General features: G+C 53.8%; 11 protein-coding genes across 11 annotated transcripts; 5 read left to right on the forward strand and 6 right to left on the reverse strand.

Moving 5' to 3' along the window:
* The first annotated feature begins 108 nt into the window (after positions 1 to 108).
* On the forward strand, positions 109 to 1,653 carry LIA1 (deoxyhypusine hydroxylase). The gene is made up of 2 exons (XM_062888764.1): positions 109 to 794; positions 878 to 1,653. The coding sequence occupies exons 1-2, from the start codon at positions 322 to 324 to the stop codon at positions 1,383 to 1,385; spliced, it is 981 nt and encodes a 326-aa protein (XP_062744672.1). The 5' UTR covers positions 109 to 321; the 3' UTR covers positions 1,386 to 1,653.
* Positions 918 to 2,177, reverse strand: RPA12 (DNA-directed RNA polymerase I core subunit rpa12). The gene is made up of 3 exons (XM_062888765.1): positions 1,948 to 2,177; positions 1,647 to 1,881; positions 918 to 1,587 (listed from the first exon to the last, which is right to left on the reverse strand). Exons 1-3 carry the CDS (start codon positions 2,060 to 2,062, stop codon positions 1,569 to 1,571), a joined length of 369 nt encoding a protein of 122 aa, XP_062744673.1. The 5' UTR covers positions 2,063 to 2,177; the 3' UTR covers positions 918 to 1,568.
* Positions 2,178 to 2,351: 174 nt separating this feature from the next.
* On the forward strand, positions 2,352 to 8,685 carry SCC2 (Sister chromatid cohesion protein 2; the record flags this gene model as incomplete). The annotated part of the gene is made up of 3 exons (XM_062888766.1): positions 2,352 to 2,842; positions 2,919 to 3,099; positions 3,153 to 8,685. Exons 1-3 carry the CDS (start codon positions 2,662 to 2,664, stop codon positions 8,683 to 8,685), a joined length of 5,895 nt encoding a protein of 1,964 aa, XP_062744674.1. The 5' UTR covers positions 2,352 to 2,661.
* Positions 8,686 to 9,664: 979 nt separating this feature from the next.
* Positions 9,665 to 10,057, reverse strand: QC762_304710 (uncharacterized protein; the record flags this gene model as incomplete). Its single annotated transcript, XM_062888767.1, has 1 exon — positions 9,665 to 10,057. One exon carries the CDS (start codon positions 10,055 to 10,057, stop codon positions 9,665 to 9,667), a length of 393 nt encoding a protein of 130 aa, XP_062744675.1.
* A 798-nt stretch (positions 10,058 to 10,855) lies between these two features.
* PPH3 (phosphoprotein phosphatase PP4 catalytic subunit) lies at positions 10,856 to 12,324 on the forward strand (the record flags this gene model as incomplete). The annotated part of the gene is made up of 2 exons (XM_062888768.1): positions 10,856 to 10,872; positions 10,938 to 12,324. 2 exons carry the CDS (start codon positions 10,856 to 10,858, stop codon positions 12,322 to 12,324), a joined length of 1,404 nt encoding a protein of 467 aa, XP_062744676.1.
* Positions 12,325 to 12,407: 83 nt separating this feature from the next.
* QC762_304730 (uncharacterized protein) lies at positions 12,408 to 13,324 on the reverse strand. Its single transcript, XM_062888769.1, has 2 exons — positions 12,731 to 13,324; positions 12,408 to 12,683 (listed from the first exon to the last, which is right to left on the reverse strand). The coding sequence occupies exons 1-2, from the start codon at positions 13,069 to 13,071 to the stop codon at positions 12,548 to 12,550; spliced, it is 477 nt and encodes a 158-aa protein (XP_062744677.1). The 5' UTR covers positions 13,072 to 13,324; the 3' UTR covers positions 12,408 to 12,547.
* A 177-nt stretch (positions 13,325 to 13,501) lies between these two features.
* Positions 13,502 to 14,559, reverse strand: QC762_304735 (uncharacterized protein; the record flags this gene model as incomplete). The annotated part of the gene is made up of 2 exons (XM_062888770.1): positions 13,502 to 13,558; positions 13,661 to 14,559. The coding sequence occupies 2 exons, from the start codon at positions 14,557 to 14,559 to the stop codon at positions 13,552 to 13,554; spliced, it is 906 nt and encodes a 301-aa protein (XP_062744678.1). The 3' UTR covers positions 13,502 to 13,551.
* Positions 14,560 to 14,889: 330 nt separating this feature from the next.
* On the reverse strand, positions 14,890 to 15,691 carry QC762_304740 (uncharacterized protein; the record flags this gene model as incomplete). Its single annotated transcript, XM_062888771.1, has 4 exons — positions 15,379 to 15,691; positions 15,294 to 15,313; positions 15,024 to 15,206; positions 14,890 to 14,962 (listed from the first exon to the last, which is right to left on the reverse strand). The coding sequence occupies exons 1-4, from the start codon at positions 15,379 to 15,381 to the stop codon at positions 14,890 to 14,892; spliced, it is 279 nt and encodes a 92-aa protein (XP_062744679.1). The 5' UTR covers positions 15,382 to 15,691.
* A 272-nt stretch (positions 15,692 to 15,963) lies between these two features.
* Positions 15,964 to 17,349, forward strand: mrpl3 (54S ribosomal protein L3 mitochondrial; the record flags this gene model as incomplete). The annotated part of the gene is made up of 1 exon (XM_062888772.1): positions 15,964 to 17,349. The coding sequence occupies one exon, from the start codon at positions 15,964 to 15,966 to the stop codon at positions 17,347 to 17,349; it is 1,386 nt and encodes a 461-aa protein (XP_062744680.1).
* A 455-nt stretch (positions 17,350 to 17,804) lies between these two features.
* Positions 17,805 to 20,493, reverse strand: QC762_304760 (uncharacterized protein; the record flags this gene model as incomplete). Its single annotated transcript, XM_062888773.1, has 2 exons — positions 20,127 to 20,493; positions 17,805 to 20,033 (listed from the first exon to the last, which is right to left on the reverse strand). The coding sequence occupies exons 1-2, from the start codon at positions 20,295 to 20,297 to the stop codon at positions 17,805 to 17,807; spliced, it is 2,400 nt and encodes a 799-aa protein (XP_062744681.1). The 5' UTR covers positions 20,298 to 20,493.
* Positions 20,494 to 21,188: 695 nt separating this feature from the next.
* CDC3 (Cell division control protein 3) lies at positions 21,189 to 26,229 on the forward strand. Its single transcript, XM_062888774.1, has 6 exons — positions 21,189 to 22,263; positions 22,586 to 22,661; positions 23,419 to 23,679; positions 23,734 to 24,200; positions 24,255 to 24,998; positions 25,021 to 26,229. Exons 2-5 carry the CDS (start codon positions 22,658 to 22,660, stop codon positions 24,888 to 24,890), a joined length of 1,368 nt encoding a protein of 455 aa, XP_062744682.1. The 5' UTR covers positions 21,189 to 22,263; positions 22,586 to 22,657; the 3' UTR covers positions 24,891 to 24,998; positions 25,021 to 26,229.
* The last annotated feature ends 146 nt before the right edge of the window (positions 26,230 to 26,375 follow it).

A 26,375-nucleotide genomic window follows, 5' to 3' on the forward strand; every position in this document is an offset into this window, starting at 1 on the left:
TAGTAGAAAGCGTACTCTGAAGCCATACCCCCTAAACAAGGGTTAGGGCTCAAAGCGACCATCCAAAAAAAAAAGTCCTTATCCTTTATCACCCCTCCAAGGGTCCCCAAAAACTTTTGTGAAATGCCCCGCGTTTCCAGTCATAAAGGTTCTTCCACACATTATTCTCTGCCCCCTCCTTCCACTCACACCACTCGATCTAATCAGATAAGATAACCATCTCTCTCCACCCTCACCTTTTTCTCCTCCCCTCCCCTCGCTCTTAAACCTTTCTTCACACCTCACACCTCCCATACATCCTCAACCTACCAGTCTCTCAAAATGTCCGACACGCTCTCGTCGATCGCTTCCTTGAGGTCCTCCCTCACAGCCGAAAGCACCCCCCTCCCCGTCCGCTTCCGCGCCCTCTTCTCCCTCAAGCACCTAGCCGTAACCGCCCCCTCCCCCACCTCCCCTGAAGCCCTCGCCGCAATCGAAGCCATCGCCGCAGCTTTTACCTCCCCCTCCGCCCTCCTCAAGCATGAGCTCGCTTACTGCCTGGGCCAGACCCACAACCTCGCCGCAGTCCCCTACCTGACCAAAGTCCTCGAAGATCTCGCCGAAGATCCCATGTGCAGACACGAAGCAGCCGAAGCTCTCGGCGCGCTAGGCGACACCGGAAGCCTGGAGATTTTGAAAAAGTACAAACACAGACAAGGAGAGGACGTCAGTGTAAGGGAGACTTGTGAAATCGCCATTGAGAGGATAGAGTGGGAGAGTAGTGAGGAGAGAAAGAGGGAGAAGCTTAGGCAGAGGTGCGCATTTCACTCAAGAACAAGGGGGAAAAGAAAGGGCTGTTTCGAAGAGACCGCATTGCTAACTAGATTGCTACAAACAGTGACTTTGCCTCGGTGGATCCTGCCCCTCCCATGCCCCAGGGCGAAGAGACACCAAGTGTCGAGGAGCTGCGCAAGACGCTCATGGACACCACCAAGCCCCTTTTCCTCCGATATCGCGCCATGTTTGCCCTTCGCGATTTGGCGTCTCCTCCTGATCTCCCGACTGCTGTCCCCGCTGTTTTGGCATTGGCCGAAGGCTTCGCGGATAACTCTGCGCTTTTCAGACATGAAATTGCTTTTGTTTTCGGGCAGCTGTCGCATCCTGCTTCTATTCCCGCGCTGACTGGTGCATTGAGTAACACGGAGGAGGCGTCGATGGTGAGGCACGAGGCTGCCGAGGCGCTGGGCAGCTTGGGTGAGGAGCCCGGAGTGGAGGAGACGCTCAAGAAGTTCTTGCACGATAAAGAGAAGGTGGTGAGGGAGAGCTGTATTGTTGCGCTGGATATGGCCGAGTATGAGAAGAGCAATGAGGCGGAGTATGCCTTGATTCCGGAGGTCACTGCTTAAGCAAGGGATTTGAGTGGGAGGTAAATATGGATGGGTATCTTTGAGCGTTCTATTGTTGATAACAGGCGTTTGGTCATTAAAACGATGTTTGTTTTGGCTGCCTCTTGTGAGGGCGGGTTTGTTAGATGTTTCTGTGCTCGGGCATATCGTGGGTGGTTGTCGTGAATTAGGAAGGGGAGCAGCTCAGTTGTTGGTGGACCATCTGGGGGTTCAATGTTAGCAAGAACAGAAAAGACAATATCTATATCAACTGTTGCGCACTTTTCACCGCACTCGCAGTTGTAGATAATTGTTGAGCCTTCATCGGCAGATCTCTGTTGGACTTCAGAGTAGCGAATGCCGCGCCTCCCGCACTTGTGGCAGTCCATGTTGGGGTCGACTCTTTCGGTTTGTACTTCGTGTCTCTTGACGGTCTGGACTATGGAAAGCTTCTGTCGTAGGGCTGACGGGAAGTCGGAGGGCTTTGTCTTTGTTGTTACGGCCTTCCAGGCATGATCTGCATTGTGGTAGCTTGTCAGCAACAATTCGAGGGACTGGTTGATTTATGACATGTGAAACTGACCTCTGTGTTCCGCGCCACAGCATTTGCAAATCAAAATGTTCTTTACACTGCCCTGGGAGGCAGGTAAAAGGTCACCACAGTCGGTGCAGAAGACGAGAGAGCCGATAGCAGACATGGTTGCGATGTGTGGTGTTATTTGGTGAGTTATCGGACCTCAAAAATGGCACTCCAAATTAATTCTTAATCCACTGAGAGCGACTCTGCGACAAGCTTTCCCGTCAAGAGAAAAAGTTTTAGCGTCAACCAGAGATGGGGCCTCGAGACCCCTGCACCCCGCGACTGCACCTCTTTCGGCAGGCAACTCGCTGGGGCACGGACCACATGGTCCCCCAAAAGCTGCAAGGCGGCGCTGAAAGATGCTGGAGAAGCGACGGCAGGCGCGAGTGAGGCTGCACTTGGCGGTCCTTCTTTCTGGGACCCAACTCCCAATCGAGAGTGCCAGGCACGACCAGGACAGGATTATCATTTGCTTTCTGTTTGACGACCATTGTCGCGTTTTGTTGCAGTCCAGCTGGCAGGCGAGGATGAACCTCTTGCTGATTGCTGAAAAGAACCACAGCCCTCCGCGTTGAATCCCTCGACTTTCCACTTCCACGTCTTTGAACCTCCTGGAGAGAGCGCCTCGAGAGCTTGCTGCGATCGCCCCGCGAGCCATGTTCCGACACCTCTTGTCGTGATTCGACTGCAAACAGATCTGCTTTGCTCCCACCAACCATGGCGAACTCATGGTCGGGCGCCCACAATGGCCCTCCAAACAATAACAATTGGGATGGAGCTCCTCAGGCCAACCCACCACCACCTCCAGTTTCGCAACCTGCTGGCTTTGCGAGGCCATTCACACTCGCCGAAGTCTTGCCCTACACACCCTTCTCGGCGATAGCTCCCTTTGACTCGAGTATGCTTTTCTCTCGGCTTTACTCACTTCTATGGGATTGAACTATCATTTTCTGACGATATCCTCTCCTGAATAGGTGTGCTTCCTTCGCCATCGATAGGTTCTGCGTCGCCCGCTCCCCCAGTAACCGACCTGATACCAAGTCTCGACTTCGAATCGTTAAATCAAGAGGCTTCCACGAATACGGCCTCGAGGTTACTACAGCAGACAGTCGGCCAGGTTCAAAGGCTTCTAGAGAGAGGAAATATCCCCGAATAGTATGTTTGATACCCGGTGGAATGGCAAGATATTGAAGCTAATATTGCCGAAGCAAATTCAAGACTGGACCACGCGCGACGACTTCTCCTTCACCAGCGAAACACAGTTCTCTGGCTGCGGGACTGTCACCGTTCTCGAAAATGGTGCACGATTCAACGTCGATACCGTTTCGGTATCCGACCCCAGATACCCCCACACCCGCTGCGAATAATCATCCGAACGTCATTACCACGCCCGTTCCCACGAAACAGAAGATTTCTGCTAAGCCGGTCATTAAGAAAGAACCAGGCCAAGGAAAGAAACTGAGCAGTATTCCTGCAAACACACCGGGCCCTTCTGCGAGCCCGGCCACATCAGCGAACCAGCAGGCGCATGCTGCGAACAAGGCGCGATTCGAGATTGTCTTGCCCACCAAGAAGGAGCTTGAACAGCAGGCCGGCCTTGCGAATATCAAGCCGCACCCTTCGTCTAATGTGACTCCACGCGCTCCGCCTGCGCCAGTTGCTCCCCCGACTCCAGCGTATCATCCTCAGTATCAGCCTCAGGTTCAACACTCACCTCAGGTACAACGCCAAGCTCAGGTACAGCATCAACCGCAAGTACACCAACAGCATCAGGTCCCGCAACAACATCAGGTTCAACAACAACGCAGCCAGCAACACCCGCCGCAGCCTGCTCTCCCACCCCTCAGCTCTGCAGTAGCTACCGCGGCCTCAAGAACTGCCACGCCCCCAGAGCGGCCCGGATCGCAAAGCATATCCAGCTCTCAAAAGCCAGTCATTGCTATTGAGCTTCCCAAGACCAAGACTTTTGACAAGAATGAGTTTACGGTGGTTGCAGATGAGCCTGAGGAGCCTGCCAACTTGCCATTGAAGAAGCGGAAGCACGGTGATATTGATGGTGACGACATCTATGGAGAGAGCTTGGATCTTCGCCAGAGAGCTGATGCGGCTCTTCATGACTTGAGAGTGTTTCTTCACAACGCTTTCCAGGCAGAGAACGCTGTGCTTGCCCGAAGGCAAGGAAACGACATGGTGGTTTTGGTTTCTGAGAACGAAGCTACCCTGACAGCAACCGCACAATCCAAGGCGCAGGCCCTGCTGGGCAAGACGATCACCTTGAACTGTTTCAAGACTGCGCCTCTCGAGGAGCTACTTCACCTCATTCGGCTTTCCGAAGGTGCTTTAAAGCTGGCCGAAACGCTAGACATCAAGGTTGACGAGACCTGGGTAGCTGCCGATGTGGAGCAATGGCTGAGCCAGCTGCCCTGGTTAGAGATGGCGATTCGGGCTGGCCGCACGTCTCTGAGAATCATGTGTGGCGGCCGTCAAGAAAAGCAGCTTTACTCCCAAGACACAATAGAACACTGTCTTGACCTGTTCAAGCGTATCATTGACGGCATCGTTATTCCGATTGCCGAGTTGAGAGCCACCCCAGGGGCTAACGAACTCTTCAAGACGTTGGCTCAGAACAAGAAGAAGATTGTGGCCTTGTTCAACGATTGCCAGAAGCTGTTTTCTATCATGGCGACTTTGATCTCGTCCATCGACACCTCGGACGCGGTGACAAACACGCTCGAGTTCACTGCCTCGCGGCTCATCTTTATGGAGACGGCACATGCAGAAAAGGACTCCGTCATTGACACACAAAAGTTCGATGGACTTCGTTTGGTCGCTATGGATATGCTTTCGCAGATTTTCCTGCTGAACCCTGAGCAGCGGAAGGGCATTTTCAATGAGATTTTGAGCTCGTTGGAGAAGCTGCCGCTTGGGAAGAGAGCGAGGACTTTCAAACTTGTGGATGGCACGAGTATCCAGCCAGTGTCTGCTCTCATCATGCGGTTGGTTCAGACCAGTGCTGGCAAGGTTGGCGATGCGGGTCGAGGAAAGGGGAATACTATGCCTGTCGAGGACGAGGCGGCCGAAGGCCCCAGGCGGCTGCCGCAGTCGTTTTCCATTCAGGATGAGGAGCACGGTGCCTCGCAGCATCGTATCGCCATTCAAGAGCTTGACGACGTTTCTGAGGCCTTGATCAAGACAGCCACCAACAGCGCCTCAGACGTTGTCCAGTTTATTGTGAGCCGAGCGCTCAAGTCGACCAAGTCCGGTGATACGCCGTATCGCAACCTCCTTGACATGTTTGTGGAGGACTTTGCTCTCTGTCTTGACAATCCCGACTGGCCTGCGGCGGAGCTGTTGCTTCGAATCTTTATGCATCTGATGTTTCAGCTCATCGAGAATGACAAGCAACCCGTCACTGCGAAGAACATGGCTCTGGAGCTGTTGGGAAGCATGGGTGCCGCTGTTTCCAAGCTCCGCGGGCATGTGAGGAAAGGTGTCAGCAGTCTCGACACGCAAGACAGCGACGGCCTGGGGTTGTTCCTTTCCGACTTGGCTGCTGCGGCGCTGGAGCTCAAGTCTCGCCCGGAGCAGATGGTGGCGTGGACTGGGCCATATCGTGCTACGCTTGAGCACCTCGAGAGCCGCTTCTCAGAGGATCCTCATCTGGCGAGTGCCATCTCTTTCTTGGTTTCCGACTGGGCAAGCAAGACATGCAAGACCTACGACGACTATGAAGACGATGTTGCCGAGCGTGATCATGAGCTTGGCCGACTCGCCTACAGGCTCCGGGAAATGATACACGATCGTCAGTGGCTGTCGAGGGAGTATTCTTTTAAAGACATCAGCCAGAGCTATGCGAGGCTGTCTTACTCGATCACCCTCTTGAGGTCCCCCCTCTGTGAGGCCTTCAATACGATTCTGAACATTCTTCTCAACTCAATGGCTAGTGACCAGCCGACGGTACGAAGCAAGAGTTTGAAGAGCGTCAACCAGGTCCTGGAAACGGACCCGTCCATTCTGGATGGAGATTCCGTGGTGGTGCAGCTCATTCTGAGATGTTCCAACGACTCGTCGACGCAGGTGCGTGATTCGGCGCTTGGGTTGATTGGCAAGTGCATCAGCATGCGGCCGGCGTTGGAGGAGCAGATTACCCCCACGGTTGTGGAGCGGTTTAATGATGCTGGGCATGGTGTTCGGAAGAGGGCCATGAAGCTTGCCAAGGATATTTACCTTCGCAACAGCAACCGGACGCTGAGGAGCACGATTGCGAATGGGCTGCTGCATCGGATTCAGGACCCGGAGGAGAGCGTCAGGGAGCTGGCCAAGCAGGTGATTGAGGAGATATGGTTTGCCCCTTTTCACAGCGGCCAGACCTCGGCCGCGTCCAAGATTTCTCTTGCGGATCATGTTTCGCTCATGGTGCAGACGGTGAACCGGGGCAATGTTGTCAGTGTGCTGGATAAGGTGCTTCAAGCACTGCTGGCGCCGAGCAACAAGACGGCGCAGGCTTCGTTGGAGGTCTGCACGAAACTGGTGGAGAGCATGTTTGACCTGGTTGACAGCTCGGATCCGGAGGACACGACCAAGCCTTCGGGAAGAGATGTCTTGCAGATTCTGATGATTTTTGCAAAGGCGGAAGCTAGTCTCTTTACGTTTGAGCAGTTGCGGCTGTTGAGGCCTTATATCAGCAGCATCCGCAGCAACGAGGACCCGGCCGTGTCCAAGGCTGTGGTGGTTATCTATCGTCGGGTGCTTCCGCAGCTGTCGAGCGCGCATTCTCAGTTCCTTACCGAGGTGCGCAGTGAGCTGATGCCTACCATGACGACAGTTTCACGGCCTCTGATGAACGAGGTCATGGCTTGCTTGTGGATCATTAGCGGGCTGCTCGACACTTCGGAACACATGGCCAGGCTTGCGGCCTCGAGTTTGAGGAATATCCAGGCGCTGCATGCAAAGAGCAAGACGCAGCCTCTGGATACCCGCACCATGCGCCAGTTTGAGCGGTACTCGCTCATTGTCGGTATGGCGGGCAAACACTTCAACCTCGACAGCCATTTGGACTTTTTCAACAAGATGTTGAAGACGAATGGCAGCTCCGTCTCAAAGTTGATGGTTGATCTGGTGGTCCCTTTTGCTGCCCCGTCGTATCATATGGACATGAGGAAGGCAGCGTTGGACTCGGTGGGGCTGGTGTGTCAGGCCTGGCCGAGGAACTACGTTTCTGCAAATGTTTACACGACGTTTCAGCACGTGTTTGACGAGCAGGTTCCGGTGCTGGAGGCGATGGTGCTGAGGTCGTTTAAGGAGTTTTTGCTGACGGAGGAGAAGAGGTCGGAGGAGGCGGCGGAGGCGCCGACGGGGATGAATGGGGGGGCGAAACAGGAGAAGAAGAGGGAGTTGACTGTTATTGGTGGCACGAACTACGACGATGTTGCGAGTGCTACGACGCATCGATTCCTCAAGGAGATTATTCGGATTGCTACCGCGACGCAAGACAACCATGCTTTCCTTGCGGTGGAGGTTCTCGCCAGCATCAACAGGCAGGGTTTGGTACACCCCAAGGAGACGGGCGTCACGTTCATTACGCTTGAAACGTCGTCCAATCCTAGGATTTCGGAGCTTGCTTTTTTGGAACATAAAGCGCTGCACGCCAAGCATGAGACGGTTGTGGAAAGGGAGTATGTCAAGGCTGTTCAGTCGGCTTTTGCGTACCAGCGGGACATTGTCAAGGATTCGCGCGGTGCGATTGCCACCGGCAACGGGGTCTTTACTCCCAAGCTTCATCTCCTGATGGAGGTGCTCAAGATCAGCAAGTCAAAGAATCGGCAAAAGTTTCTGGAGAAGCTGTGCGGGCAGCTCGACTTTGATGTGGGCAAGCTGGACATGGGGGAGCGGGTGCCAAGCCATGTGGTGTATGCGAGGTTTGTGACGGAGTGTCTGGCGTACTTTGAGTACTTGACCGTGGGCGAGGTGGGGTGTGTGGTTGGGGCGCTGGAGAGGTTGGTCACCGGGACGGGGGCGGGCGTTGCGCAAGCGATTGAGATGGAGGTTTTGGGGTTTAGGGTGGATGTTCTTGAGGAGGAGGAGCAGCAGCAACAGCAGGTCTTGGGAGAGAATAGACAGGCTGCTGGTGCTGCTGCTGGGTCGTTGTCGTCGTCGTCGGTGAATCAGTTGCAGGAGGCCCCTAGGGTGGAGCTTGAGAAGCTGAGGCGTCTTACGGCGGGGGCGGTGGTTTTGTTGGGTGTTTGGGAGGCGAGGACTTACCTCAGGAGGTTGTATGGGCTTGGGATTGGGGGGAGGAGGGAGAATAAAGTCAAGATGTTGGGGAAGGACTTGAGTAAGGCCCCTGTCAAGGCGCAGGGGGTGACGGGGGAGAAGTTGTGGGAGGAGATGGGGGTGTTGGGGGAGAGGTTGGGGAGTAGGGAGGGGATGATGGGGGTTTGTAGGGGGTTTGTGGAGTTGATGAATGTTGATAAGGAGTTTTTGGTTGGAGACGAGGATGAGGAGGGGTTGATGGAAGAGGGGGGGGCAAGTCCGATGAGTGGCGGGGAGGATGATGAGCTGGTGGGAGAGAGGAAGAGGGGGAGGAAGAGGAAGAGTGATGCGGGTAGTCAGGGGACGCCGGGGAAGAAGAAGAGGGGTAGGAGTGGGAGTATGGGGGGGCAACCTAGGAAGAGGGGACGGCCGAAGAAGGTTGCTAGGGAGGAGGAGGAAGGGGAGGGTGAGGAGGGGGATTGGTTTTAGTTGCCATTTTTTTTTCCTTCAGAGAAAATCAACATGAACAGCAGGCGTTTTGCGGGGGGGTTGATTTCTTTGGGACGGGGAAGGGTATTGATATGATTGGCGTTTTGGGATGGGAAGGGAAGGGAATGGCGGGGAGAGGAAATGGGGAAAGGGGGGGATCAAAATGGTTGCGAACATGGCTGAGGTTAACTAGCTGCATAAACTGCTTTACTTTGGGACTTTGGGTGGTTTATATTATTTCGTTGCTAATGGATTTTGAGATGGGGGGTCAGACATTAGTTACATATGGGAGAGCAATAAATATAATTTTGGTGATTAAGGGGCTTGAGTGAGGTTGCGAATGATTATGTTTGCGGTGCGAGCTGGTCTAAGTCTTGAAAGTCTCGTCACATGTTTATCACAACATGTTCATTTTTATGCTTCAGCACCCTTTTCAAGCTTTTTCTGGTATAGTATTGGCACTTTTTCTTTTCATATGATGCACTGAGGGCTTCTTTTTGACGTTCATATCGCTTAAAGGTTACCAAACGATCGTGTTTGTGTTGGGTCGGTTATACCTACATAGATAGGCGTCGAGGAAGATTGTATAGGTAGGCTTGTGCACCACTCCAATCAGCAGCGTACTTTTTTTTGGCTTCTCAATTCCATTTATTTCGATTTATGTCTCCTTGCAGCTTCTGTCCCACTGCCGTGGTTTTCGCCTGAGGGTATTATCCATCTATCAGTCCACATTCATCTTCCACTTCTTGCCATCCGGCCGGCCCAACCGTTCCCTGCTTCCGAAGCCTGTCCCGTATGTACAACCCCCAGCCAAACTTTGTGGTATTTCCCTTTGTTTTATTATCCCCCAACCCCTTGTTATTGTTGTTGTTGTTGTTGTTGTTGTTGTTGTTGTTGTTGTTGTTGTTGTTGTTGTTGTTGTTATTGTTATTGCGCCCTTCCTGTATGTCCGTCGGCCCATCTCATCCTTGTCAAGCCATCACCTCCCCTCCCTCCTCGGTTCAGCCTTCTCGACTGTCTTCTCCTCCTCCTTGTGAAACCCCAACCACTCCCCCAATATCCCCCCCGGTTTCGGAACCGGACACTCCCTCTCCGCCTTTCGTTCCCTCTGCCTCTCCATTCTTAGCTTTTGGAGCTCCTCTGGCGTGGTGGCGATTGCATTGTTGAATCTAGCCACCCCGTCCTCCCCCACGATTTGTTTTTTTCTTCTCTTGGTGGCGTTGGGATCGAGCTCCCCGTCGGCGAGGGTTCTTCGGGGTGCTGGACAGGGGAGGATGTGGGGGAGGGCGACGACGAGGAAGGAGGCGAGGAGGGTGGTTGCGAAGAGGGTTGATGTTGAGCGGGAGCGGGGGTGGAGGTGGGGGGGTGGCATTATTGTGGTTTTGTTGGTGGTGGAGGGGGGAACTGAGGGGATTGTTAGCTTCTCTCGAATAAGGGTAGAATGGGGGATAACATACTAACTGAGTGTGTGAGATAGGGGAGAGAAGGGATTATATCATGGCTCCAGCCCTGAAACAAATCTAACGAACGATGGGCTGGCTCTTCGGGGAGGTCGGGTCGGGTCGGGGGGGGGAGGGGGCAGGAGCTCTACTTCGAGATATGGGTGCTGGATGGATGGAGCTTGGTGGATTGATGGATTGGTGCCCCACAATGCCGTTTTCCTAGTCTTGAGCCTGAGCACGAGCTGTCAGTCAGGCGCGCGTCACTGCACCTTTTTTATTTTTACGCGCTAAAGCTTACCGGAGCTAGGGACGCACGGGCCAGGGTAGTTAATTGTCGGGTTTCAGCTTGGCTAACCACGACTGGGGACGTCGCCTTTTGCGCAAAACATATTTCTACAAGGGAAAGAAAATTGGGGGGAAAAGCATTCTTTCATCTGATATTTGCTGCTTCTTCATTCATTATTGCTAGAGGAGTAGCCGACACAAATCTGTTCGTGTTCAAGCCCAGCGCGGCGCAAAATACAACAAGGTGTCTAGACAAGAACAACCACCAAGTTTATTTTATCGGATAGGACTTATCACCCTGCTGCTCCCCTACGACACCACCCACATCGATCGCGACAAACTCTCTTTACGACAAGCACACACACACACACACACACACACACACAATAATCCAACATCTAGATACCCGGCACCCTCCCACAGCACACACACCAACAAGGAAAATGAGTGACCTCGACAGGCAAGAACCCATACACCCGCGCGCAACCCATCATCCCCTTTCTAACCTACTCCCCCCAAAAACAGAGCCATAGCCCAGCTCCGAGCCTGCCGCCCCATCCCCGAAAACGACGTCCGCGAGCTCTGCCACAAAGCCCGCGAGCTCCTCATCGAAGAAGGCAACGTCGTGACCGTCAACGCGCCCGTGACAATATGCGGCGACATCCACGGCCAGTTCCACGACCTGATGGAGCTCTTCCGCGTCGGGGGCGACGTCCCCGACACAAACTACCTCTTCATGGGCGACTTTGTCGACCGCGGTTTCTACTCGCTCGAGTCCTTCCTCCTCTTGCTCTGCCTCAAAGTTCGGTACCCAGACCGCATGACGCTCATTCGCGGGAACCACGAGTCTCGCCAGATTACGATGGTGTATGGGTTCTATGACGAGTGCTTGAGGAAGTATGGGAGCGCGAATGTTTGGAGGTATTGTTGTGATGTGTTTGATTACTTGGCGCTGGGGGCGATTGTGTTGGGGGCTAGTAATACTCTTTCCGAGGGGGGTGGTGGGGGTGGTGGTGGTACGGCGCCGGTGGCGGAGCCGGATGTGGAGATTGAGGTTTGTAATGCGGATCAGCAGATTATTTCGAGGTTTTTGAGGAAGGGGTCTTCTTCTGCTTCTTCTTCGAGGGAGGGGAGTCAGGCGGGGGAAAGTCAGGTTGGGGAGGGCGGGAGCAGTCCTGAGAGGGGGCGGACGGAAGGGAGTCCGAATGGTGCGGCAGGGGGGCAGCCGACGACGAATGGGTTCGGGGATGGCGGTGGGCCACCGGCGCCGACGAATACGGGACCGCCGGGGTCGGGGGCGAGCGGGGCGAGTGGGGGAAGTATTGGGAATCCGGCGGGGGCGGTGTTGTGTGTTCATGGCGGGTTGAGTCCGTTGATTGATAATGTGGACAAGATTCGGTTGCTGGACCGGAAACAGGAAGTTCCTCATGAGGGTGCGATGTGCGACTTGCTCTGGTCGGATCCGGATGAGATTGATGGGTGGGGGTTGTCGCCGAGGGGGGCTGGGTTCTTGTTTGGGGCCGATATCGTCAAGGTGTTCAACCACAGGAACGACCTGAGCTTGATTGCGAGGGCGCATCAGCTGGTTATGGAGGGGTTCAAGGAGATGTTTGATGCGAGTATCGTCACGGTGTGGTCGGCGCCCAATTACTGCTACCGATGCGGGAATGTGGCTGCGTTGCTGGAGCTGTCGGAGGATGACTCTGGGTTGGGGGTGTTGGCGAGGAGTAATGGGGATGTGAACAGGAGTGACGGGATGGGCGGGCAGGGGTCAAGAGGTGTTTTGATGGAGAATGACTTGCTGGGCTACAACACAGCTGGGCCGGCAAGGAGGTATCGGGTTTTCCAGGCGGCGCCGCAGGATTCGAGGGGGATGCCGGCTAAGAAGCCCGTTGCCGACTACTTTTTGTGATGCCGGCGGCCTGACCTCTTTTTTTTTTTTTTTTTGCAAATCTGGGTTGGTGTTGAAGGATAACTGGGGCCTTTTTTTTTTTTTTTTTGAAGAAGCGGTTTGATTGTTTATTGTATTTTGGGCGCATTTTTTGTACCTATTACTTATTATGAGTTATACCCCCTATGCCCCTGGCAAAGTAAGCGGAAAATATGAATTTATCGCCATGTGTTGTTGTTGCTTTTTAGTTTGAGGTTGAGCCCTTCAGTCGAGTGATAGTCTTCTCAATAGCCTCTTCATCAACGTCACAATTCCTCCCGGGAGCACATCCCAACGTCACACGGACTTGGCTGGTGTTTGCGCCGGTGATGAGGGATATTCTGCTGTTTATCAGCTTCCAATTCAGTTGGACTGGTTGGTAACTTACAAATCAGCCGCCATGGAACACTCGTTGGGCTCTGCGTCCTTCTGTTGCTCCTCACGTCTACAGGGCGTCTGGGATAGCGGCTGTTGCAGGTACTCTCTTATACCAGCCTCGCTGACCCCAACCTTGCCGAGCAACTCTCTCAGCCTCTGGTTTTCTTCCGCGACTTTTCTCGCGGCGAGCTGGATCTCTAGTGTTGCCTGCACCCCCTTTTCTTCGTGCTCCCTGATGCGGGATTCTAGGGAAGAGATGTACTCTTTTCGGCGGGCGCGGGAGAGGCGCTGGTTGGTGCGGATGCGGGAGAGGTTGGCTTGTTTTTTGGAGTCTGTGGAGGACATTTTCATGAAAAGGGAAGAGGGTGGTTACATAAGGGGCTGGAGAGGAAAGTGCAGTTTCACAGTTGTATGGCAGGTTGGCTGGGCAGCTGGGATATGAACAGTTTTGTCTGAAACGGAGGAAGTTGAAAGAATTACGGGCCGCGATGCGTGATGCCAAGAGCGGCGAGAGGACCGGCTTGGCGGGCCGTGTGGTTCGGGCCTCCCGTGTAGAGGAGGGATCCAATGCTATTATGCAGTACCTCCGGAGCAAGCGATCAATAAAACCAAGCCTCGGGGGGCGTAGCGTCAGAGTATTGTCGAAAGCCTTTGAATGATTAGAAGGTGTATATATACCTCTCTCAACATTGGAGGAGACCTTGGGCGTAAAAGGGGCAGCATATGCCAAACAAAGTATGTACACCACAAGAATCATCAAAACATCAGGAACAAAAATATGCGTGTATTCAAGAAAAGTAAATAACAAAAAGTTCTATTTTGATCAAAAGCCTAGTACCTAAGCACCCAAGCAAGCACCTGCGTCAGCACAAAACAACAACAACCTCGTCAGCCAGCAACGCAAGCCAAATCGAAAAAGCGGGAAAAGAGAAAAACTCACCACTCCCCAACCGTCTCCCTCGTCACCAACCTCTTCAAATCGTCATCCATCCTCACCCTATACTTCACCATCTGCACCCGATCCTTCTCCCTCCCCGTCCTCTTCCACCTCAGCTTCGCATCATAATACAACCTCCCCAGCGTCTCCATCAACCCATTGATCACCGCCCGCCTCTCCACCGCCTCGCAAGTGGAGCAAAAAGCAGCAATCTTCCCCCCGTCAGGAATAGTCCGTGGAACCAACCAGATGGTCTCCTTCCACAGTGGTCTAAGCCTAATCTTGTGTTTACACAGCTCGTGAACCATGGGAGTCCGACAAACGGGGCATTGGTCGTGGTCTTGCATCCATTGACGGATGCAAGCTTGGCCGAATATGTGACCGCACGGTAGCACACAAGGCACAGAATCGTTGTTTTGATTGTAGATGCTCTGGCGTTGGGTAGCGGGAAGGATGCGAAGGGGGGAGATCATGCAAATGGAGCATGTGTGTTGGTGATGGGGGTGGTGACGGCCAGGGTCGAAAAGGAAGGTGAATTTCGGGTCGGGAACGTAGGTGCCCATGTCCTGAGGTTGATGTTCAGCCTCCTCTTCTTCAAGACCGGTGTCTTCTCTGTGAAGGGTGCTACGTTCCCGAATTTCCACTTCCTCGAGATCGTCTCGAAGACTGCGCCATTCACGAGTTTCTGCTTCGTCTAAATCCGAGACATTGTTGATGATTCTGATGGTGTCTTCAGAAGATTCAGACTCGTAATCAGGAAGGTCTAAGTCGTACTCTGCAATGTCAGGCTCATATAGAAGTGACCGTGAAGGAGAAGGGGTGTTAGAGGGGGGATTAGAAGCGACGGATGAGCCGTCCGACTGCTCAGACTGCAAGTCTATGGAATTCCAAAAGCCGGACATGGTGGGCGTAGTCGAATGGTAGTAGTAAAGATGTTGATGATGGTTTTGATGCCCTTTTGAACCCTAGGAGAGTCAGTATATAGCTGCGCTTTAATAGTATCCGTTCAGCAGCAACACCGAACAATGTGTTGTGAACAGGGCTGTTGCGTAGAACACAGCCGTATTGTACGGAAACCCGTAGCGACCAAGAACAAAGGCATTGTGTTGAGGCTCCAAACACCAAAGGAGAAAAAAAGATGGCATCGATGCCTAGAGGTTCCAAAATTTGTTGAATTCATGTACAAGTTACACCGTGAAAATGGCCCCCGCGCCGGTTTGGGTACTGTTGTCTTATGATGACTTCTTCTCTGCCTCTGCCTTTTCCTTTTGCGCCCGCTCGTGCTCGATGATTTGTTTGCTCCAGCTGGAATGGAAGGTCAGTGCTCGTGAACCGACAAAGACAATGGCAGCTAGCATCAACATACTATCTGCTTGGGTAGAAACGTCCTGGCTCGGGCATCTTGTGACGGAACTCCCTCTCGGCGCTCAGGTTCCAGACCATAGCAGTGATGCCAAAGACGCAGACACCGAGAATGGCCGTGTTGGCCTTCCAGTTGGCAGGCTGGGCGTACCAACCACCGGCCGGCGACCAGACGTGCTTGGGATACCTGTATGTCGGGGTCGGTCTCGTTAGGACTCTTGAGGTCTGGCTTATGGCGTCGCTAGGTCTATCTCGGGGGAAGGCGCAAACTCACGGGATCTTGGGACCGCCACCCTAGAGAGATAGTGTCAGCATAGGGCTCAATTGACGCGAACAGAGAAGACGTTTAGGTAACATACCATGTTGACTGATTGTATAGGAGGATGTGGATTGACGTGGGATAAGCTGTCAAGTCTCTCGAACTTGACGTCGTCGCTGGGGGGGCTCGCGCGGTCCAATCAATGGCAGGGAAAAGGGCGAATGGTTAATCCGTCACAGGCGCTGGCGGGCAGTGGGTGCTGTTCCTGGGCGAGCATCACACAGGGAGCTCCCGCAAACTGAAAGCTTGGGCCTGATAGTAGATAGCGGGGTGCTACACTACCTATACTCAAAAAATATTATGTCAGCCACAACCTCTGCGGGACTGAGATCCCTGCAACAGCACTGGCGCTGTGCAGCTTCACGGCCCATTGGAGAACTTTTTTTCCTTCTCCGAGATTGACGGCGACGAACCGGGGAACGGTGCAGCAACCCACGACCGCACCACCCTTTTTACTGACCAACACCCCCGAATAATCCGGCCCCCGACGTCTTGGGAAAAGAGGAGGAAACCCCGGCGATTCTCACCGAGGAATACTGGACCCCCGGGCGAAACTGGACGAGTTTTTTCCCAACCCACCTCCACCACCATACCTCCTCCATATCTTCCTCAGCCCGCCCACCCAATGATGAAGAGGTTACGAATCGAAAGAGCAACGGGCCAGTTGCTCGCCGCTCGCCCCGGCTGCCCCTCCACCCCCGGCGCCGCCCTCCGGTCCTCATATAAGTGCGCCACCCAAGTAGCACCAGTACGGTACTCATCCTCCTCCTCCGCCGTCGAGACCGAACCCGTCTACGAAGAAGACGGCACCGACCACTCCCGCTTCCCCCCCCTCGAGAAGCTCCCACCCAACACATCCACCCTCCCCTCCCCCCTACCCTACCGGGCCCTCGAATCAGCAAAACTCTCCGCCCTCCACGCCCGCCTGTCGCTCTCCCCCAAAATCCCCCTCCAAACCCTCGCCCGCACCCTCGTCGACGCCTCGGCCGACCCGAACCCCCTGTTCAACAACTCCAGCCTGGCCTTCCTCGGCGCCACAATAATCAACTACCACGCCTCAGAATGGTTCATGGTCCACTACCCCCGTCTCCCCATGGACGTCCTCTTCGCCGCCATGGCCGGCCTCGCCGGCCCCGCGCCCCTCAACAGGATAGCGAAATCGTGGGGTATCGAAGTGGCCGCCGCCCCCGGCGGCGAGGTCGATCCTGGTCTTCTCCAATTCAGCCTCGAAAACCCAGGGGAAAGCATCGCCGGGTTCGGGTACACCCGCACAGTGGTCGACAAGATCAACAAGAACAACTGGAAGCGATCGGTCGCCTCCAAGGTAATCTACGATGACGATTTCGGGCAGTTGATCATGCCCCGCAAAACTAAAGAGTCTGAAGACAAGGCCGTCGAGGAAGATCAGGGCCAAGGTGTCTACCACGAAGAAGCAGCAAACCCCACCCCCAAATTCTCCCCCACGTCTTACGGCTCCTCCACCACCCGCGAGCTATCGGAAAAGGCGCACGCAAACTTTGCGCGTGCTGTTGTCGGAGCGGTGTACACCCACTGCGGCCGCGCGGCGGCCAAATCGTTTGTCAAGGCCCACGTCCTCTGCCGCGAGCTGGATCTGGAGCGGTTGTTTGCGTTTAAGCATCCCACTCTTGAACTGGCTATGCTCTGCGCCAGAGAGGAGTTTGAGCCCCCGGTCGCGAGGCTGCTTTCGGAGACCGGTCGGCTGTCGAGGACGCCTGTTTTTGTGGTGGGGGTGTACTCGGGGAATGATAAGCTGGGGGAGGGGCAGGGGGCGACGTTGGAGCAGGCTAGGTTGAAGGCTGCGATGCATGCGTTGAAGGCGTGGTATTTGTACAGTCCTGGGGAGGGGGCCAAGGTGCCGAGTGATGTGCTTGAAATGGAGACGGGTGGTGGTGGTGGTGGTGAGCAGCAGGGACAAGGGCAGGGGCAGCAGGGGAAGAATAAGGGGTGGGAGCCGGCTTATATTGATATTGGCGAGTTGATTTCTCGTTAGATGGGCAAATCAATCAGATGCAAGGGATAGGTGTTTTATGGGGAAGAAAATGCAAGTTGAAAGAGGGAAGAAGAGAACTTGTATTTTTGTATATCTAGAGCATTTTTCTTTTTCACACACATTACACATTATGGCGCTGTGAAGAAAGAAAGAACGATTTGTGCAAAAGAGAGTATACCAAAAAATAGGAGGAAGGCATTAGATGAGTGGGCATGGAAGAGCTGGGGCTGGGAAAGGGGTGAGAAAGGGGTTGGCCGGTCAAAGGTGTGGTATGTATGTATAGTATTGTGTTTTTAAATGTTGCAAAAAAAAAACGCATCTTGGACTTCACACTGCCTGCCCGCTCCAGATGAATATAATAATCATGAAAAGCAAATCTATTAAACAGGGTATCTAACCATTCCAACCATCGATCCTCCACGCTCCTATCTTACCACCTGACACCAGTCCGTTTCCTAACTAAACTGATCCCCCTCCACCCCAACCTTCCCAGCCCGGCCCCCCCTTATCACCCTCCTCCACGCCTCCTCCTTCACCCTCCTGGCATGCTCCTCCCTCCTCCTCTTCTTCCTCTCATAAACAGCCCTCACCGTCGCCTTGACCTGCCCCCTCCCCTCCTCATAATTCGCCCTCGCTAACCTCACCACCCCCTCCACATCCTCCGGACTATACACAAAATTCCACGTGCTCATGTATTCACTCCCCGCCGGATCTACCCCGGGAACCTTCTTCTCGTTCGCCAAAAACGGCATGTAAACAACCGCTATCCCCGCGTCCGGCTCCATAAGTCTCCAGCTACTTTCATCATCAATCGGCTTTGGCGGCGGCGGCGGAGCACTACTCCTCTCCTGCGTGGTCCCAACCCAAACCGTGCAGTACCCCAACTCGTCCGAAGCCTGCTGATGTTTTTCCGCTTCGGTCTTTTTGGAACTGTCATCCTCTTGCATCTGCTGTTGACGGGCTGCCTGCTCCATCTTCGCGTCGCGAACGCGATCTTGAGATTCAGACGACGAAGAGGCACTCTCCGCCTTGTCGAGCTGCTTCGCCGTTTCCTTCGCCGACGCTTCCGGCTTGGGCCACCCAATCCCCAACGGCCACCCTTTGATCCCGCGCTGCATGGCGTACCCTTCCACCACCGAGAGCCAGTTGTCTGTCTTGATGTCTGCTGATGCATCAAAAGAGATGATGATGTCTACATCCCTCCCCGGGCGCAACAGCGGATAAATGGGCAGGTTGTTCGACATGCCCGCGTCCATAAGTTGGATGTTTTCATTGTCGTAGACGGTTTCGGGAACGGTGGACGGTAACTTGCCGTGCATGCCATACACAAAATTCGGCATCGAGGCAGGGTCGATAGGATGGACCTTACTAAGGTCCTCGTTGAGGTTGTTCCAGATAAGTCCGTCGATGGGGCCAAAACCGACGATGCTGCGGATGATGGGGCGGATTTCACGGTAGTAGTGGCTGAGAGTCGCGCAAAAGGCGCTGCCCCAGATGCCGAGGAGGAGAGGCATACGGACTTCAGGCAGACGGAGACCAGTGTCAGAGCCGTTTTTGAACTTGCGGCCGAGTGCCCAGGTGGGAATACCGGCGGAAAACTCCTCGCAGAATAGTTCGTAGGGTGTTATCTCGAACCACTGAAACCAGGCTTCCTTCTTTGCGCGTTCTTTGGCCTCTTCTGAAACGGGCGGGTTCCCGTCGGCGTCTTGCTCGTCCATTTCTGGAATCTCGTGACGAACGGCGGTGTAGATGGGTAGTGGGTTCTGGCCGTATCTGACGTATTCCCGCTGGCTGGACAGCTTGAAGTCTTTCTCATTTACCTCCAACTCGCCCTTGGGAACAAGCAGCCTCGCCGCCAACAGTATACCATAGACATCGACAAGACTGAAAGACGCTGCTGGATCCCCCTTGAACTTTTCCACAATCCCGCTCAGCAGATATTTGTTCGTCGGCGCCGAAGTCAACGAGTTGAAAGCCACCGGGGGGTCAGCAATATGGGTGCCGAGGCGTGCTTTGAGATGGTCGATCGCTCGCTGAAAGCTGTTGCCCGTGACTGAGGAATAGTAGAGGGACTGAAGCCAGCACGACCCAGACACGCCCGAAGCATACGTCACACAGTCGAACAAGCCGTCCTCGGTGGACGCCAGGAAAGACCCAGTTCCAGCAACCAACGCTCTCAAACCTCCTCCTGAGCCGCAAATGGCCACAGTGGGGACATCATCGGGGTGGATATCCTCCTCTTTCAACCCCAAGTATTTTGCCAGTGCAGGCACAATAACCTTCTTCCGTCTCTCCAAGAAAGTCTTTTCCTCCTCACAGAGCGCATTCGACACTCTCACTTTAGCCTCCCACTCAATCTCGGGGTGCGTAAACGGATCCCTTGCCTCGTCCCAAATCTCTGCCGCCAACGACCCCGGTGCCATCTCCAACTCCCGCTGCAACTTCCTCATCAACCCAGGCAAACTCTTGGTCCACTCGGGCAAAATAAAGTCGACAACCATATCAGTTATATTCTCGGGCGGCCCCGGAATCGAAGGAAATCCTTCCAAGCTTTTGGCAATCCCAGCCCAGACGCTCTCTTCTTCCCGCTTCTCCTTTTGCCGACCCTTCTCGGTGCTCTTGATAACCTTGATCTCCACGCCATCAGGCGAAGTTCTCCTTTCGTCGGCAACTAAGCCCAAAGGCTTCGTAAGCTGCGTCAGTGATTCGTGCGGATAGAGCCAAAGAGCAAGCAAAGCGCAAGTCGTCGATAAACCAACGGTTCGGGTGATGCCCACTTTTGACGACCCCTTTTGTTCCGCCCCCTGTCGTGAGCTTGTAAAGAAGCCATGACGGCCGTTGAACGGTGCTCTCCTGGGTGATCTTGTCGTCGTCGTAACGCTGAATAGCGGTCGCCGCCTTGTGATCTCCGTAAGGCACTTGTGTAGTACCGAGCGTGGCGGTATCATTTTGTCTTGTTGTGGTGGTTGTTGTTTATATCGTTCTTATCGGCTTTCCAGCATTGTCTCTCCGAGAATGGCGGGGTTCCGGCGCATTGTTTGTTTAGGTAGTAGGTATGTTTGAAGCCGAGTGGCGTGATGTCTAGGAGATATAAAGGGACGGAGGAAAACGAGGCAAATGAAAAAAAACCGGAACCGACACAAAAACAGAATCTGCAAAGAAAACTTGCAAACCTGCTGCTGCCGTCGAAGTCGCAAGAATTCAAGGACCCAAAAGGCCCGATCTGGTTACATCATCGCCAGAGGGGGGCGGCCCAAGCTCCGATCTGGGGGGAGCTCGGCATTCAGGGACGGCGCACAGGCCACATTTGGGTTGGTTAGATAATCAGGGGTCTTGGGAGAGTGAGGACGGTGTTGATGAGAACAATAGGAGCTGACCTCCTTGTTAGGAAGACATAAATGTAATCATAGAGACAGGAAGCTTATACTTAGTCACAATGACTAGAAGTGATACTGTCCACAACTACACTCTGACGCTCAGCTCTCACCTCTCACCAATACGTCTCTGCCACATCTCGGAGGGGTGACACGAGCAATATGTATGCATGAGCGTTCCGGAATGCCTGCAGCTCGTATGATTTGGTTCGCTAGCGAGCATGCATACAATAGTAGTATCTTGAAGCTGTAGCTAGTCTTGAAGATACCGGGGCTTACCAGATCATAGGACTCTACGCTGTGCGGAAGAAATTCATAAAGGGGTCGTTAATTTCGAGCATCGAATGAAGTGATCCCGTGTCACCTCCTTTCGAAACAAATGGTTCCAGTGGTAGCGCACCGACCCCCTGGCACCACACCTACCCTCCTTGAAGAAAATCATGGCCAAGAGCCCATATGGTTTTTTCTTTTTTTGTTTTGTTTTTTTGGTTGAGGATTTCTGTCAGGTCAGGTTGAAGAAGTGGTGCTTGAAACAACGTTTCCAATTGATGTTGAATGGCCGTTGAAACGGCCACCCAAGGCTTTGTCCGTGCCCCCATCTGATGCTGAAAAGATATGCAACTCCGAAGTTGCTGCATTCACAATTTTCTTCGTCCAGAACAGGCTGTGTTTGATCGTCTGAAGAATCATTGACGGTTGCCAAAAGTACCGGCAACCGACGGACTGGGTGATGCCGGCATTGTGATGCTCGGTGGGGTGTGGGCAGCGATTAAGATATCCGTACCTGAAAAGACTGGGGTCACCCTATTCGAGAAAGTTGTCTCTCGGTATTGACTCCGTGGTTGAGGTGACAATTGTGTCTGTATCTGAGTCTGTATCACGGTGCTGTTGACGGCCGTCGGGATGTTTTTAGCAGAAGGCCAAAGTGCAGGCCTCCTCCTTCTTCTTCTTCAAAAAAAAAAAATGAAAATCAAAAAGAAATGGAGGAATGAATGCAGAGTCTTGTCTAATTAGCTTCAACAGGCCCGAGATTTCTGGTTCCTTTTGGTCTGGGGATGTTTGAAGCCATTGGCAGGCTGTTGGCGAATCACAAGCTCCCAACATCCCGACCCCCGGTCATTACTTTTCCAGGACCCCTGCGCACTGTGACGGGACGCAGCGGCCACCCACTTCCTCCAGCGCATCAACCCCTTTTGCGAGAGACCAGTCCCAGCGCCCGCGCCGAGCCCAGAGCAGCGCAGCACCAGACGACGGGAAATCTCCCAACCCAAAGCCACCCTGCCTGCCTGTTTGTCGCACCCTAATTTTTTTTTTTTGATTTCCTCTTCACGACGACCGCGACACCTCGTCACTATCGACAACTTCACATCCTTCTTCATCGACATTTCGTACCTTTCGAACACTCTTTTTTCCCCCGCCGTATTTCTACGCGATCCAGCGTTACCAGACCCTTTTACCTTACCTTTACTACCCAACTCCCTTCCTTGACACCTGCCGACACGCGACTCGCTCATATCAAACAAGCTTCGCTGTTTGCCCGGTACGTACGTGAAGCCCAGCCCCCGGCACCTCCTGGCTTGAACCTATCATTCTGCCCACGCACGCCCGGCTGTGTTTATCTGCTTCGCTCTCTGTGCCTGCACTGTGGTCAAGCAACATACAACAAACGTGTCTGGAGATCCCATCAAAGAGAGAGGAGTGTCCAGAACGAAGGGCAGGACCGTCAGGACCAATAGCTCCTGGCTTTGGCTGGTGCTTGCTGGCTCTAGCTCGTTTTGGGACATCGTGCGTGTGCCAGTTGGGAAGTTAGGGTACGAGGGACAAAACCAGAGCTTATTGCTGACGTTCTTTCTACTACACAGACTTCGTGCCTTCCCCTCATTACCAACCTACCGAATAACCACCTGCTTCATCCACCGTGGTGCCTCTAAACAATGGGTAAGCTCCTGCTTTTTGTTCTTCGCTGTCGTCAGTGCCGGTCCTTTGAGGACAACAAAATGCAAGTATCGCCGTCCGCTGCGGGAAGCCGACCACCACATCGCACCTTACTAGCCGCCCCATATGAGTCCGACCCGATATGTATCTCGACACACTCGACCTGAACTTTTCCTCTCTCTTTTCTCACCAGCATCACCACAATCGCTCACCGGATACCACCCACCGCATTCGTTCTCTGCCATTTACCGTTTCTTGGGAATTCGTTTTTTGGACGACGAGCATCTTACCCATCGAGATACACACAACACAACACTCTTGCCGAGATGCACTTCGCTACCATGGTCCACAACGCCACCAGATCCCGTACCAAGAGCGTGCAATTCGAGAAGAGTGTAATCAGCCTGGACACAGACGGTAGCTCATCGCGGGACGGTGCCACGTCTCCACCAGTCCCCGGGAGCAGGACAAGCAGTCTACCCTTGGGCAGCGAGAGCAAGGAGAATATTATCCGCCACTACCGAAGCATGCTGAACATCGAGGACCCCCCCAAGCTCCCCATGGCCAAACCGCTTTCGTACGGCTCGCTGTATCCCAAACCTGGCGATTCTGTCGTGGTCCACAGACACCAGCGGATTCCAATGAGGAGACCCCATGATACCATTTGTCAGGCCCCATTCGCCCCTGGACCTGGCATCTTCGCATTGCTACTACACACTGACCATTCGGGAGGAGTCTTGCTAACAACGCGGTGCTGCAGCTTCAAACGGTATTCCCAACAGTCCCCCTCCCCCCGTCAGGGCCTCGCCAGTGGTGCCCACTGGCAAGCCCTCGACACCCGGATCTCAAGACTCGAGAGAAGGTCCCTCTGACTCCTTCGCCGCAGCTCCTTCAGCTTTGAGTGACGACCGTAACATTGTCCGCCGCAAGTTGACGGGCTATGTCGGTTTCGCCAACCTCCCCAACCAATGGCACCGCAAGAGTGTTCGCAAGGGCTTCAACTTCAACGTTATGGTTGTCGGTACGTGTTTTGGCTCTGTGTATGTGGACAAGCTCTGATCAAGCTGTTATCCAGGTGAATCCGGCCTCGGAAAGTCTACTCTCGTCAACACTCTTTTCAACACGTCGTTGTACCCACCCAAGGAGCGCAAGGGACCCAGCCTCGAAATTGTTCCCAAGACCGTCAGTATTCAATCTATCAGCGCAGATATTGAGGAGGCGGGTGTTCGTCTCAGGCTTACGGTCGTCGACACGCCTGGCTTCGGTGACTTTGTCAACAACGATGAGTCCTGGAGGCCAATTGTCGACAACATCGAGCAGCGCTTCGACGCCTACCTCGATGCTGAGAACAAGGTCAACCGTATGAACATTGTTGACAACCGCATCCACGCCTGCGTCTTCTTCATCCAGCCCACTGGCCACTCCCTCAAGCCCCTGGATATCGAGGTCATGAAGCGCCTCCACACCAAGGTCAACCTGATCCCAGTCATTGCCAAGTCCGACACCCTCACCGATGAGGAGGTTGTTGCCTTCAAGGCCAGGGTACGTTCTTTTTTCTCCGGAGGGGTTGGGCACGCACCGCTGACTTGTTTGCAGATTCTTGCCGACATCAAGTACCACAAGGTCCAGATCTTCGAGGGGCCCAGGTATGAGCTTGATGACGAGGAAACGATTGCCGAGAACAACGAGATCATGTCCAAGGTTCCCTTTGCCGTTGTCGGTGCCAACACCGAGGTGACCAACGCCGACGGGCGCAAGGTCCGTGGCCGTGCCTACCCCTGGGGTGTTATCGAGGTGGACAACGAGGAGCACTGCGACTTCGTCAAGCTCCGCCAGATGCTCATCCGCACCCACATGGAGGAGCTCAAGGAGAACACCAACAACACGCTCTACGAGAACTACCGAACAGACAAGCTTATCGCTATGGGCGTGTCGCAAGATCCCAGTGTCTTCAAGGAGGTCAACCCCGCCGTCAAGCAGGAGGAGGAGCGCGCGCTCCATGAGCAGAAGCTCGCCAAGATGGAAGCCGAGATGAAGATGGTCTTCCAACAGAAGGTCGCTGAGAAGGAATCCAAGCTGAAGCAGAGCGAAGAGGAGCTCTACGCTCGCCACCGCGAGATGAAGGAGCAGCTCGAACGGCAACGACTGGAGCTCGAGGAGAAGAAGTCGAGAGTGGAGAGCGGGCGGCCACTGGAGAAGGAACCGAAGAGGAAGGGCTTTTCGCTCCGGTAATCTGGCAGCCTTACCGCTTCTTTCCCTACTCCCACGACACGTCTCACACTCTCATGATATCCAAATAACAACCAGCTTGCCGGCTCTCTCTCTCTCTCTCTCTCTCTCTCTCTCTCTCTCTCTCACTCACTCTCTCTTTCACTTCTTCATTTTCATTTGTCACGCCTTTTAATCGAACCCTCCCTAATACTTGGCGAACGATGGCTTGGGGGGACGGCCGCGAAAAGTCTTGCAGGGGCGTCTGTCAATGGGCGGGTCTAGGTCACGGCGGATGAGAGTCCGGGTGGCCGTTGTTGTACTATGCAGATATAATTGGCTGAAGGGGAATGCTGAGCATTTGTACAACGCCGGGGCATGATCTGAACAAAGATACCATGCTGTTGGAGATGCAATGAGGTTTTGGGCGCAGGGGACTCCGGCTGAAGGCTTATGGTGCGTCTTACGAGGTCACGTCACAAGTTGGATGTCTGTTCTACGATATCTCAGAGCCAATCACGCTCCTTGAACGGGTTTGTCTCGCATACGACGACCCGTCCTTACCTCCTCGGCCCACCTATGCAGAGCTAGCTAACCAACGACACCACCTCCGTGCCCGGACCTCGCAGCTGTTGACGAGGCTGGCTGGAGAGAAGGGCAGAGAGGGGATGGCGGATGGCGGATGGCGGCTGTTTGGGGATCATGGGATGCGAGGTATGGATGAAGATATACGACCAAATACCCAGCTGTTGCATTTTACGGCCGGCTTGGACGGGGGGAAATGGGACACGGAGATGAGTTGGGGGGAGGCTGCTTTTATTTTCATCTGGGAGGTTTTGCTTTCTTACTTTCGTTTGATCCAACTATTTGTCTTTGGCGCGGGAAACAGGAAACGAACCACTGGTCCTCTCTATCATACCCCCGACCTCCCTCACGGAAGAAGAGCCTCTTTTCTCTCTCATCTCTCAGCTCGGTTTCCTTGTCTCGGCTGGGGGCCTCGATTTCTCTCTTACAACACAACAAAACCAACGACTCGGCTCTCGACGGCAAGAGAAACACACACGCAACACCCATCACCACAATCACGACGTTTCTCAGTTTAGTTTCCTAGCTTTTTCCAATTTCGCTTGCCCCCAAAACATTGCACACCTACAATAGCCTAACTCTTTTTTAACAAGTTTTTTCTTCGCACTCTTTTTACTGTCTGTGGTTTAGCTTAGTGTCTGTGTCTGAAATACAAAAGGATCTCTTTTTTTTTGCAATATGTGTGCTGTTAGTGAGTTCTATGACATTGACATGTGAGGATCATGAGAACGGTATAGCTAGGCCCAGTCTAAACTCACAGAAGCAGACCATATCTTCCAACCAGGTGTAGTTCTATGTGAATGTGTAGTGCAGTTGAGCCACAGATGTTGTTTGCATGGCACATATGCGGTTGTCGATGTGGCTTCAGCTACAACCCTAACCCAAGCTCCAACCCCTCACCCCACACCCCACCTGCCAGCTTGG

The sequence above is a fragment of the Podospora pseudocomata genome, chromosome 3 (assembly GCF_035222375.1).
Source record: "Podospora pseudocomata strain CBS 415.72m chromosome 3, whole genome shotgun sequence".
Classification (NCBI taxonomy): domain Eukaryota; kingdom Fungi; phylum Ascomycota; class Sordariomycetes; order Sordariales; family Podosporaceae; genus Podospora; species Podospora pseudocomata.